At 41.5% G+C, this 14,048-nt stretch overlaps 1 protein-coding gene across 1 annotated transcript; it reads right to left on the bottom strand.

Moving 5' to 3' along the window:
- Positions 1 to 2,437: 2,437 nt before the first annotated feature.
- Positions 2,438 to 13,030, bottom strand: vps4a (vacuolar protein sorting 4 homolog A). Its single transcript, XM_075469318.1, has 11 exons — positions 12,780 to 13,030; positions 11,511 to 11,622; positions 11,280 to 11,424; positions 11,127 to 11,188; positions 9,769 to 9,888; positions 9,399 to 9,555; positions 9,051 to 9,199; positions 8,668 to 8,749; positions 6,756 to 6,975; positions 4,949 to 5,089; positions 2,438 to 4,163 (listed from the first exon to the last, which is right to left on the bottom strand). Exons 1-11 carry the CDS (start codon positions 12,798 to 12,800, stop codon positions 4,062 to 4,064), a joined length of 1,311 nt encoding a protein of 436 aa, XP_075325433.1. The 5' UTR covers positions 12,801 to 13,030; the 3' UTR covers positions 2,438 to 4,061.
- Positions 13,031 to 14,048: the final 1,018 nt, after the last annotated feature.

Here is a 14,048-nt window from a genome sequence, read left to right as displayed (position 1 = left end):
CCGTTGGAATCAAAATAAACTCACATGTTTGATCCTTTCAGCCGTCTTTACGCTCGGCAGAGAAGGCTATCACAGTGTCTCGTGGTGGCTCCTCATTCTGGGACATATGAACTTCCTTGGTGAGATTAGTTATTTCTACAAGTACTTATATAGAAAGTTTGGACAATACATTTTTTCAGCCAATAATAAAATTGATATTTGAAAAATGAATACTATTAAAACTGCTCCAGACCTTTTAAGGACACCTTATAGGTCAATTGGGGCTAAGAATTACTTTGGTGATGCCAAAACCCATGACTGGTTCACCCTCCTTTCTGTGATGTTAACTACCAAAGATAAAGTGATCATATGACAGTGGGCTCCTGCAAAGTTGAGCCAAGTCTGTGGATCCTGTGTTGTTTGATGTTTGGACATCATGGGTCCGGTCTTTGGCTACGCTACATCAGGGGGAGGATGAGAAAACAACCACACTTACATAAGCTGTGATGCCTGAAACTACAGACGTTCAGTAAATATTAACTTAATAAATCATAACATTTTACTTTACTATCAAGGTTGACAATCAATTAAACAAAAAGGCACAAAAGTGATAGATACTGCTGTTAAAGGCTACTCAGGGTCACGCTCTGGTCGTTTTATCGTCACAAATCTGTTATTTCGACTGGATAAAAATGATCAAGCATTGGTTTTAAAGTTGTGGGATAGAATTTTCTCCTTTTGTAAAAGATAGTCCACTATTTCTTCTGCTAAATGAGATAATAAAGGGAGCATTGGAGCTCCTTCATATTTTAGAGCTGTAACTTAGTTACTTCCAGGACTTTTTTTTTCAGGAAGGAACATACCCATAAACATTTCTGATTTTGTGCTCATTGCAAATGCTTTTTCATAATAAATCCTGCTTGCTGAGGAAACAAGGAGGGTCATAAGGGACTGTGTCTTTGTTTCAGCTAAAAGTCCTTAAAACCTTGAGCCAGTTTAGATGTTTGGGAACTTTCCAAGAACTTAACGATCCTCTGCACCGTCTGTGCTTCTGCAGCAGTCTTAAATCCAGCAAAGGTTAGACTAATAAGTTAGTTGACCTCACTTTGTGCATGACAACACAAAGCAATGACAAACATAATAAGATCTTAGAGTAGACCACACCGCAGAAGGGTCTCTTCACTAAATAAACCTGTTTTCATTTGGGCTTTTTAAACCTGCCTTAAGGGTAAAACTATGGTGCTTGACCAGAGGAGGTCCAGTGCCACAAGTTCCTGTACTTTGGGAAAGTACCGTCCCCAGGATCAGGGACTATTTCAAGAGGTTTAATCTCCCTGGAACTCTGCATGGAACCCATTTCTCCTGGAGATGATGGTGGCAGGAAACAGCAAAGAAAGGAAACTCTTCCCAAAGTAAAATAACAATTAAAGTCCCAATGTGGAAATAGTCTGGCCCCCATGCCAGCTGCTTCCCTGTTTCTGTCTCCATTTCCCAGAACTGTTCTTTTCAAGCCTCAAACACGAGCTCTGGCCTCGTTAGAAGATGTGATGCCTGCTGGAAAATGAATACCTTTTGCTTTGACATCTGGTTCAGACTAACTTTAACGGGCTGATCAAAACATATTTAAACCATTAGATACTCAACAGAATGAAACGGGTCAAACCAGCACCAGTGCCATTATTTCATTTGAAATGTCAGTTTTTATTAATTCAGGTTAAATTAGTAGTAATGGTTACATGGTCAGCAGCACGTTAGGTCCCCTCTCAGGGACGTTAATAACTGAGCTCCCACTGTCCCAAAAGTACCTCCACAAACACACGGCTGTACTACGAAAGCACTGAGTTATCCCCACAGGTTCCATCACTGAGTCAGCCGGACAGTCCTGTAATCCAGATGTAAGCGCGGTCTGAGAGTTGGTACAAAAAACACATCCAACAGCAGCTCTCCTTACACTAAGTTGGCTGGAAAGTGGACAACAGCAATGAAACTATGAGACTCAGAGGAGAAGTTAGTGTATGTTTGCCTTCCAAACGAAAAACACTGGATCAGCTGTTGACTGGTGCTTCATAAACGACGACTTCAAATGGAAACACAACGCATCTCTATTAATTACATAATTAATAAAGTGGCAGTTGTGACAAATAAGTTATAAATAATGTCTGTAACACTGATCATTTGTAGGGGAAAGCAGAGATGTGCTTGATTGATTCTCCCTTGCGGGCAAAGCTTTACTTTTATAAACAGGATAATGAACAGAACTGAAAGAACCGATTTATCAAGTTAAAACAGCAGCTGGGGCCAATTACAACATTGCAGAAGCTCAAAACGGTGTTTAAATACCGTTTACTATTCCCAGATTCAATAATGCAGGCTTTTTTTAAAATTACATGACTCGGACAAGACGACAGCAGCTGCTTTTGTCATATTTCGGCTTCATTTTTGTTTTAGTAGGAGGAAATGGTGTCTGAGCTTCAAAGTTTTTTTTTTTTTTTTTTTAAAGTATTTTTTGGGGCTTTTTATGCCTTTAATGGGAGGACAGTTGTAGAGAGACAGGAAGCAGGGGGCAGAGAGAGGGGAAAGACACGCAGCACAGGGCCGCCCGGTGCGGGAGTCGAACCGGGGCCAGCTGCAGCGAGGACCGCAGCCTCCGCACACGGGGCGGCCGCCCAACCCACCACGCCACCACGCCACCGACCGCCCCGTCTGAGCTTCAAAGTTGGCTATTCTGGAGCTTTTAATCATATTTCATGATCATCATCGTCAGCTAATAGGATTTAGGTATACACGTTGATGTCACTGGTTGCCATATGAAGCGAGCGGTGCTTCCAAATCCGTAAGCACACGCTTTACTTGGAAGGTTCCACATTCACGTGAACTGACTACTTTTGGGTTTTAGATGGTTGATTTAGAACCATATCTCATCCTTTTCTGATTATAAGTGAAACAAATGATTAAATGAGAACGCAGATGATTCACTATTGGAAACAACTGCACATTTGTACAGGAAAAAAATACATTTGAACCTCAACAATAAAGTTTCACCCAAGGAAGTGTTTTAAATGATTTAAAGCTCCAGAATAAATCATTTTACAGCCGCTAATGCTTATTTTCATCATGGTTACAGATTATTTTCAACATATTTCTGTATGTAAATTAAAAATAAAAGTACCTTGGTAAAAGCTGCAGATATTCAGTTTTCGTGTGATATAAAACTGTATCGATCTAATGACTGATACTGGTATTATTATTGTTGTTGTTAATACAATCATTGTAAATATTTAAAAAAATGTTGAGCCACTTGACTAATTTGAATTTCCCCCATTGGGGGATGAATAAAGTATTTTTCTATTCCATTCTACTCTATGACTGGGTTTAATGGTTTAGGGTCATCAGCCAAGCACATCTCTTGTATTCTAAATACTTCACTTAGTTTGCTTCCGGTTTGGAGGTACAGGCCTGATCCAGACAAACTTCATTTAAATCCGCATTAAATAACAAAATAACAGGCTCTTAACATTTAGACATAAACATTAAAACACAGTTTAATAAAAACACGTGGATGCAGTCACACACTTGCATGCCTCGCAGGAACTAACTTCTTCTGTTTGTTCTTCAAACGTCACAGTCCGTCACTGGGTTCCAAAGCAAAGTGCACGACGGCAACGAAATGTACAGTCCTTCAGTCAGAGACAGAATCGGCTCAGATTGGGGGCAAACTTTAAGCATTTCCTCACGTAAAATGCGGCAAGAGAAGTTCTGTAATGGGCCGGTCGTCTGAAACGGGGAACGAAAGACGTGGGATCTACTGTCCAGCTACTGAAGCACACTGAGATTTTCTAAAGTGGCATTTGGTCAACGTCCTCCGGGGATTTGAAAATCCTGGCCCTGGTTGAGTAGAAGTCACAAACGCAGGATGTCAGACCAGTCATTTTATTTTACAACCATTAGAGGCAGAAAACCAAGAGCCCGGCTGAGAGATGAAAGCCTACACAGCGGTGAAACAGGTGAGGAAGAGGGAAGTGTTGTTACCGGGAACAGTTTGACCCTTCCGGTGGACGTGGCAGGATGTGGGGTTTGATCCCTCAACCCTCCATCCCAAAGTCGTCTGTGAACTTCTTGACCTTAAACAGGTCTTCAGTGTTGACTGTGGGACGGGTGGTGGACAGAGAGCGCAGCATGTCCGACTGCAGAGGAGGGACAGATGCACATCTTTTGTTATTTATCTAAACCTAACCCCCCCCATTCATTTATCGTGTCAGAACAAGTTGAATAAGTGACTGACTCCTGGTCATGTGTTAGCATGACCCATCAGAGCCACAGCAGACACATTAAAGAGATATTAAGGTTTTATTCTAAAGTAGGGCTGAGTGATTCATTTATGAATACTTGGTGTCTCACCTCACCTGAACGAGATGACAGGCAGAGCTCACACAGTTTGGGGAATCAGAGGGTTTTCTGATGGGCCAGTCCAGCTAAAAGCTCATAGTGGTTTGAGCAAATGCTTTATCGTGGATCATTGCACCACATTACTGCGTTACATGGTTCATGTTGTTAAAACCAGGATGTTCTGTGTTGCTAAAATGTTCTGACAAAGTAAAAAAAAAAGTGGTGTAAAAACACACAATTGCCTCTTTCTGTGTAGCCTTTAGCTGAGCTCGTCTGTGAGGATTTAGGTCTGATTCTCCAAATCGAGAGCGCTCTGACTCCGCCCACAAATGGGAAATACACCAGGTTGAAATAAAGCAGAATTATTCTTATATACTCCCTTTAAAAGGGCAGAAGCTCAGAGGATTATCAGTAAAAAAACAAACAAAAAAAAACTATAAACCTTTCTTTGCCAAACTCAACTATATTTCTACAATTCAGTCTGCGAGTGGCACTCCTTTGACAATCAGCAACATTTCACTAAGTATGAAAATGGAAACTCGAGTCTAAACTGACTTAGTTTTCCACTGAGCGTGCATCTCACCATGCAGACTATTGGCTCCAGTAGCTTATCACTAGGCACATCCATCCAGGTCATCTCTATGGCTGCAGGGTCGCCGGGGGAACACGGGGTCAAGAGGTCGTCCACCATCAGCTGGTTGTTGCTTCGGGACGGGCCACAAACCTTGAAGAGAAAAGCTTGTTTTTGGCACCGATTTGTGATGCAAAAATCTAACTTTTATACCACAGCACAGTTTTAGCTTTTAAAGTTGTTTTTTTGGGGGCTTTTTATGCCTTTAATGTTAGGACAGTTTGAGAGAGACAGGAAGCAGGGGGCAGAGAGAGGGGAAAGACACGCAGCACAGGGCCGCTCGGTGCGGGAGTCGAACCGGGGCCAGCTGCAGCGAGGACTGTAGCCTCTGTACATGGGGCGGCTGCTTAACCCACTACGCCACCGACCGCCCCACAGTTTTAGCTTTTAAAGACAAACGTGTTTGGGGTCATTCACCTCCATCCCAGTCTCACATCTGTGGAAGACTTGACACAGCTTTTCCTATTTAGCTCCAGCTATCATTCCCTTCTGTTCTGACCAGTTTCCCACAGCACCATGCTGCCACCACCGTGCTTCACTATGGAGATGGTGTTCCCGACGTGCCTTTTGGCGAACTTTTCATGTGAGCAGAGTCTTTTTACTGGCCAATTTTCTGTAACTGTGGAGTGAACAGCTTATATTGGTCCTATGGACAGATACACCAGTCTGCTCCGTGGAGCTTTTGCAGCTCCTTCAGGGTTACCTTTAGTCTGTTTATTGCCTCCCTGAATAATGTCTTATTACCCCCGCTCTAGGCAGGTTTGTCGTGGTGCCACATTCTTTCCGATTTGTGATGATGGATTTAATGGTCCTTTTTTCAAGGTTTTGGCTGTTTTTGTTATAAAGCCTGATTTATAGTCGTCTGGGAAAGGCCACGAAGAGACACGGAGAGCCCTCTCCGTCGTCGGAAACCCTCCCGGAGACGCTCTCCATTGCTTGCGTGCGTCGGCCAAAATTCCTATCTATGTGTCGAGGAGACAGAGACTCGCAGAGACCGCAAGGGTTGGGATTGGTCGGCTAACAACATCATTTCCGGAATCACTTTTCCGGTTTAGCGCCTTCCTCTCAGAACAACCACACCGCCATTTTTGAAAGAGTTTACTGTGTGGCCGGTCAACATTTGGTCAAAATTATTTGCATTTCAATATCAACAAGCTCCAGCACCAACAACAGTCTTTCTCTCTCGTTCGCCATCTATCCTGTGAGGAGTGAAACGGTGCCGGAAGGTAAACAATCAATCAACGACTTTCACCATAGATGTCGCAAGATTAGGTCGTCTAGCGTAGCGACGCCTACTGATCGGGAGGTGAATTGTCTTGCGTTTCCCACATCCCGATGGAGAACTTCGAAAGGATTAACAGCCTCTGCGTGACCACGGAGTCGGATTGGCTGATAGCATACCGAGGCCTTAACCTTCACAACTTTGACCTGTTTTGAGAGCTCCTTGGTCCTCATGGTGTCGCTTGCCTCTGATTAGTGGGTGTTCCTGGGACCTTTCAGAACAGGTGTGTATATACTCAGATCATGTGACACACTGGTAGATCTTATTTAACTAATTATGAGTCTTCTGAAGGTAATTTGTAGCAGCAGATCTTATTTAGGGGACAATTTTGTCCATTACATTAAAAAAATCCAATTCAATTACAGGCAAAAAATTTGAAAGATTATTTTGAATGATTTTACGAGCCACTGTATCTGTTCACATCTGTGCTGTGGTGCGTCTGAGCCTTTGAAGAAGCAACATTTTTACCCCTCTCACCTTTTTGAAGTGAGTGGCAGACTGAACCTTCCTAACCGGCTGCATGAGAGCGTCCCGGACGATGATGCTGATGTCGGCGCCGGAGTAGCCGTCCGTTTTGTGTGCAAGCTCCCGAAGGTCGACCTCGTTCAGACTGTGCGGCGTGTTGCCCAGATGAAGTCGAAACATCTGAGCCCGAGCCGGCTCCTCGGGCAGAGGGATGTAGATCCGCTTCTCAAACCTGACGAGACAAAACGACAAAGCTCGGTTTAACTGAGCTGCTGCTCAACACGGTATAAACAGCAAGTCTGCAGGTTTCTGACACATTAAAGACTTAAACGGGAAATTAAACCCTCACAGGTGTCTACTCAGTTAACAGGCTTCAGCGAAACATGAGAGAATTACAATTCACCTGAAGGTTTAGCAGCTGCTGATAACTATATACAGCAGATAAATTGTCTACTTAAAATAAATCAGATTGAATTATGATGAAAAAAAATATGATCCATCTTACTCGACTTACCCATGACAGGAACACTGGGATTTTTACACTGATAACCGAAGCTATAATTACCTCTGATGTTTTAAGAACTGACAACTCCTCATATTATCTGTCTTTATTAAAATTGTTTTTTAAGCGATTCTCTGTATTTTATCAGCTATGTGCCATTAAAGTGAGCTGAGTGATCTATTAGCAGCTATTGCTTGTAATTACTTCACAGAATAACCAAACTACAACTGGGTAATTGATTCTGAAGGGTTTCTGTTTTGGTGTCCTTGTATATGCAAGGCCAGCTGAAATTGCACAGAAACCTTGGGAAATATTTAATCTGCAGCTCCTGCAGCAATGTTCAGCCAGTAACGATGGGGCTTAACAGCGTTATACGTCTACTTTGGTTCATTTGATGAGGCCTGAAATAAAAAGAGGACATGGTCTCTTTATGATATGCTCCATATTGGCTCTTACTTCTTACAAACAAATCAAGTCAGTGTAAAACTGAGTAGAAACACACAAGTAAACACACTGATGTTCTCCTGCATCACAAAGACCCGATTGCAGGAATTATTAGAAGGAGTTATGAGTAGCAACAAATCGGTGAAGTGGCAAGAAAATAAATATTTGTCTTACAACTGACTGATTAACAGACCTCATAGGGTAAACATTCACATGGTCACATGTACGCGTTACTATGGTAATACAGGAACAGAGGGTTGACTTTCAAGTGGTTTAGCTTTTAAATTCAGGCCAAAACTGCTTCATAATGTGCGTGTGGTTGGTTTATTTGCTTTCAGGTCGCAAACAAATCAGACCAGAATCTGACGGTCGGACCATAATATAAACTTTATGGTGGATCTTAAGTTTAAGCCCAGACTAACTGATAGACATAAGTTGATTGAGCCAAACAAGAGTTTGTGATGATATGCAATACCGGCTCGAGGCTAATGAGAGCTTCTTCTGGAGGAGACTGAGTTTCATCTAGAAATCTGAAACATTTGGACACTTTGGAAGCAGATTGGATGTGAAACAGAAAAAGCTGATGAAGTCCAAGTCCTCCGGTCCCAAACTTTAGATTATCTATTATTAAGCTGGATATCAATATTGTTGTTTTTATGTTGTTAGAGTTTGAGGCCGGTGTTTTGCTGATCTGTTTTAGAACTTATCGCCTATCTTTTTTTTTGTTTGTTTTTTGTTCATTTCTAGGCTTTTGCCACCTGTGCACTTTGCTCTGCACAGGACAACGAATGAAAATTAACTTTTCGGCTACATCTGGTACAATATATGTTCTGTGAATTGTCCCGCTTAAATAAAAAATTAAACTTTAACAGTTTGAGTGTGAAAACATCACACTCCAGCTGCTACACAAATAACCCAATAAAAAGAAGACAAACTCAGCAGAGGACTGACGATCCTTTAACTGTGAGGTACTCTGACCTTCTGCGGATGGCGGCATCAAGAACCCAGGGGATGTTTGTGGCTCCAAGCACCAAAATACCATCATTGTTGTTACCCACACCTGCAAAAAAAATAAAAAAACCAGAGAGCTTCTGTTAACAAGTTATCATGCGGGCAATATCTGCTCAAAACCCTTTGCTTTGCAACATTTTATATCTAAATCAAACAAAGAACCCTTGGAACAGTATTTTTTTCTATTCTCGGCACACTGTCACATAAGGGTGAAAAAACTGAGTGTCAAATAAAAGACATTTTTCTGCAAAGTAAAGAAATGTTATGTAGATTTCAGCAGTATATCTAGTTAATGTTATCTAATACATTCTTATAAACAGCAGACGGCTCTTTGCCCTTGTTTAACTCACCCTGCATCTGGACCAGAAACTCTGTCTTGATGCGGCGGGCAGCCTCGCTCTCGTTCTCGTTCCTGGAGCCGCAGAGCGAGTCCACCTCGTCGATGAAGATGATCGAGGGCTTGTGCTGGCGAGCCAGGTCAAACAGGTTTTTCACCAGCCTGAAAGAGACAAGCAGAGAGGGAGAAGACAGGACAGAGACCAACAGATTACATAATTTTTAAAATGAAGACATTACACAGTAGTGTTAGGCTTCTACTCTGCTTAAGCTGATGGTGTCAAACGAGTAAGAAAACGTGTTTAAACTCATTTATGTATCACAACACACTGTATTCCTAACACCCTGAGGCACAAACATACTTCTCACTCTCTCCCAGCCACTTGGACATGAGATCTGAGGAGGAAACAGAGAAGAAGGTGGAATTGTTGGCCTCAGTGGCCACAGCCTTGGCCAAGTATGACTTTCCTGTCCCTGGAGGACCAAACAGCAAGATACCTCTCCAAGGAGTCCGCTTGCCTGAGAACAAACAGACGCTGAAGTGAGTCATACCAAAGAAGGGAAAGCTGCCAGCAAGTTACTCAAAGTGTGATTTAGTTTTCCAATCCATGTTTATCCTTTGATGTGTTTCTGAGCACTTTAAACTTCACTGGACTTGTAGAGAAGGTGCAAAATAAACACATTTGTGTGTGTGTGTGTAAACAGAAATAGAGCAGGAAGATCCCGCAGTACCTGTAAAGAGGTGAGGGAATTTGATGGGCAGAATTACAGCTTCTTTCAAAGCTTCCTTAGCTCCCTCCAGTCCAGCAACATCGTTCCACCTAACATTGGGTTTCTCCATAACAATAGCACCTACAACCACAAAACACAAGCTGACTGACACAGCTGCAGACCGGCCACTAAAAACACCTCACAAATCTACATAATCCATCATAATGAACAAAATCACACCAGTCTTATGGAAGAATTATCAATGCTGAGATGCAAGGGTCACATTTGAGATGCTAACATAACCTATTTAAGCCAAATTAAGCTGTAAAATAAAATCTTGATGACTGCCATTGCAGGTACTAGCTGGAATAACCTAAACAAACACACAAACATATGAAATTATATATTTTCTGAACGTTTTAAGTAGTAAAAATATGGTCGTTTTTATTTATATTGAGGTCTGACTGATATACGTTTCCATTGTCTGATCTCAGCTACATCTGTTGTAACTTCTTAAGCTTAAAATACAGTTGCTGCTAACTACACAAACGCATGTTTATCACAGCTGCGTCCGTTTGGTGCATCGGTTGTACGTGTTCTCAGAAATTAACGTAAACGCATACGCAAGCTGCAATTTGTAGGTGACCAGTGAGGGATGTGAAAGCTTACTTTTGATGATTTGATGTTTTGTATAATCAATTTCTCTGTGCTTGGTTAGGGGGTCTCACACACCATCTACGATACCGCTGCTATCGCTTTTTCTGCTAACCAGTCCTATTCACCCCATATTTACCTTTTATCGGAGTGCTTCTGTTTACATGCTGCAAATATGGAGGCAGCTTCCGGTCTGAGTGATCAGGTGTGTGCCCTTGTGGAGTCCTCTTTTAACAACCGTACTACACAGGCAAGCATGTGAGAACGGAGACGGTTGCTAATGTGAAGGCGAGATGAAACAGCAACTGTATTGTCAGCCTCTATCTACTTTTTCAAGTAGATGCCCTTTATTTTAATTTTATTCAGCAGTAGCCATAGTAGCTGAAGGCTTGATCCTGGAAAAAAATTATGATTTCACAGCAGTAGGGCTGAAGCAGCTGAGTCGTGAACTGTAAAAGAACCAATTATGAGCAGGCTAAGGGGCATATTCATCTGCAGAGCTGTTGTTCTTAAAGCCCTCAAACAGCAAAAGAAATGCAGTCCAACATTAAACCTGACACACCGTAGCAGCACCATCATGGTATGGAGTCAATAAACCAAACACCACTGTGGTATATTATCTGCGCCTGGGCAACTAAAGTAGTGTTAGCTTGTTTAAAATGAAAACAATATTTTTTATCAATTCTATGGGTTAGAAATGCTGAACCAATGGCAAACCTGCTCACCCATAAGTTGCTCCTGCAGTTTCTTCTTCTCTGGGTTTTCACCCTCGCTGTCACTGTCACTCCTTAATTGCAAAGAGAGAACCACAGAGAGCATGAAAATACATTTCAGTTAAGACAGAGTCAACATTTAATTGTGTTAACAGGAGAGCTTACTTGTCATTGCTCTGCGCCTCTTTGACGGGTTTTTTGCCCTGTTTGTCTTTATTCTTCAGGTAGTCCTTCAGCTTTTCTGCTCTGTCCAAATACTGCATGCACTTCGCTCGTATACTCTCCTTTGCCTTGTCGCTGTGGGCCTCATCTGGGCGGCAAGATGAAATTCCAGTCAGCAATGTGAATGATGCGACACAACCACAGTTCATTTACCTGTCAGGATGTAATACTTACATTTGATGGCATGTAGGAAATATTCCACAGCATGCTGGTACAGGCGTAGAGCCTCTTCATAATTCTTTGCCTTGTCCTCCTCTGTGGCTTTGGTGACAAGATCAATCGCTTTCTGCAGCAGAAGCAGAGATATAATGTCAAATATTAGCTGAACTCAGAAAGGCACAGTGTTAGTCATGCTCATATCAGCCAGCAGCACATATCAACAATAGAGCCTCTATCAAAACAAAGCAGAACTTATTCAGGGTCTTCACTTTTTATTATTAATAAACAGCTTTTTCTTGAGCCAGTCTCCAGAATATCATGCTCCATGCTGTAAAGCCTCCGTTTTCTATGTTTATTATGATCATGTTATCCGCTACATGTGAAGAGGGGGCACAGCCCAGCTCATGGTGAGACAGCTACCGTTATCCTTCGCTAACGTTGCACACATTCACATATTACCCGCAGCTTATTACTATCAATATTACCGTTTTATACAGTCGAGAAGTACACTAGGTTTAGATGTATGCGTTAACACTCATTCAGAATAATCCAATGGAGGCAGTGATCACAGTACCAGTTTCCAGCTATGCTAACACCGTTAGCTGCCTTGGTTAGCCCCTGCTGCATCCACCTGGGGCACGAGCTGTTTCTTACCTGTGTTGTTTTAAACACCTTTCATTTGTTCTGGAGTCATTTCCAGAATCTTTAAAGGTCTTTTTAGTCATCAAAGCCGACAGGTGTAACACTAAATTAAGTGAAATATGCGACTTATTATTGCACTGTTAATATGTGTTGTGATAAGTATATAGGTATGATAGTATCAATCTCCGAGATTTACAGAAATTGTGGCCTATTAGAATATGTTGCATGAAATATAAGATGAAACACTGTTGGCCTGTTGTAAAGAGGGTATATACTCGTTTGAGCTAATTACAGGAATCATCAACCCTGTCTAATATCTGTATTAGAAACTGTCACTGAAATAAATGTGTATGCAGTGTAAATACAACTTAAATTCATAGTTTTAGGAGACTTGTTTTTGGTGTTGCCAGCTTTGTTTTGGTTCAGAATGAGGCACAGCTTCGAAAATTAGTCAATTTACACTGAAGCGGTAAAATGAGTCTTCATGGACTTTAAAGGTCCCTAGCATAGCGGTATGTTATACAAACGCCCTGGGTTAATTCAGTTTAGAACAACCAAAGGTTAGATCTATGACCGAACACACGCTAATGAAAGAGCAAATGCCGATGCTAGTGCTAAACCAGCTAGCTAGCAGTAGCTTACCTGTAATGTTGACGTTGTCATTTCATCTCACTCTTCTGCTCTCTGCCCAGATTTCAACCCTCTGACCCTCCCAAAAGGTGGATGCGTGAAGAAATGAAATCGTGAACAGACCTATTTTTTAAGGGGGCGGGTTGCTGGTGACATGACAAAAACAGAACAGCGGCTAATGCGGTAGCTAGCAAAGATGACAGATCCAACCAACAAAACCACAGCAACAACACTGCAGACTCCGACAAGTCAACCGATACAATGGGGTCTTCCTGGTGAGACTTTCAAAGCGCCTCAGAAAATACCAAACGCACACCCCAAACATACGCATAGTTCTCAAACTAATCACTGTTAAGTTATGACTAAGCTTTTCTCTGAATAATCTCTTAATGTTTTTGTAACTTCGATTGAAAATTGAGCATTTTATATGCGTTTAATTTGAAAAAATATTTGATTAAAAAACGGTTGCTTGCATAAAACGAGCGATTTAATGATCGTTAATGTTGGCAGTATACGTTCAAGTTACCGCAACTACTGCCGCCTAGCGGTCAAACTGATATTACTACACTCTTAACTGAAGACACACTGCTCATAGTAAAAGAAGAAATACACCCTGAAAACGATCATGCATATCAGGGTTTAGGTTCAAATTAAATTGGAGATATAGGCAAATAACACATAAATATGTGAAATAATTTGTTAGAATATAAAAAGTTTACCTGGTCACATAAAAGTATAAATGAGCAAAAATATAGGTTTAAGTAATATGCTAAAAGTAAGAAATATAGAATAGAATAGAATAGAAAAATACTTTATTCATCTCCCAATGGGGGAAATTCAAATTAGTCAAGTAGCTCAACATTTTTAAAAAATATTTACAATGATTGTCTTAAAGGATAACTGCGGTATTTTCAACATTAAGCCTCTTTTCTGAGTCGTCTGCAATGTTTTAGAACCCCCCTCACCGCTTTTTTGATGTTTACTGCTGTCTCCGGTATTTGCCTAATTTTGATTCATCTCAACCTGCTTCAGTATGGCAAGTCATGTGCATGTCCAAAAAGGTCCGTAAAAGCACCATAAACGTCCGTTTTCAAAATCATCAACTCACCGGAGTGGTTACTGGTGTGCACTGGTAATCCATATCAAATTTCGTTGCGAAAAGTTGCTTCTGTCGTGTTTTATTTGACATTTTGTAAATCCCATTGAGTTCTATTGAAGACTGGATGTTTGTTGATATTACTCCGATTACGTGCCGATTACGTGCCGATTACGTGCCGATTA

Source organism: Odontesthes bonariensis, chromosome 7 (assembly GCF_027942865.1).
Source record: "Odontesthes bonariensis isolate fOdoBon6 chromosome 7, fOdoBon6.hap1, whole genome shotgun sequence".
Classification (NCBI taxonomy): Eukaryota; Metazoa; Chordata; class Actinopteri; order Atheriniformes; family Atherinopsidae; genus Odontesthes; species Odontesthes bonariensis.
This window is presented reverse-complemented; position numbering and strand designations above follow the sequence as displayed.

Bases quoted from the DNA above. Each gene is read 5' to 3' on its own strand.
- vps4a (XM_075469318.1), bottom strand. From the start codon at position 12,800: ATGACAACGTCAACATTACAG. The intron at 11,425-11,510 runs GTAAGTATTACA...CTTGCCGCCCAG, and splicing joins TTTCCTACATGCCATCAAAT to ATGAGGCCCACAGCGACAAG. The intron at 9,200-9,398 runs GTATGTTTGTGC...TGTCTCTTTCAG, and splicing joins TGGCTGGGAGAGAGTGAGAA to GCTGGTGAAAAACCTGTTTG.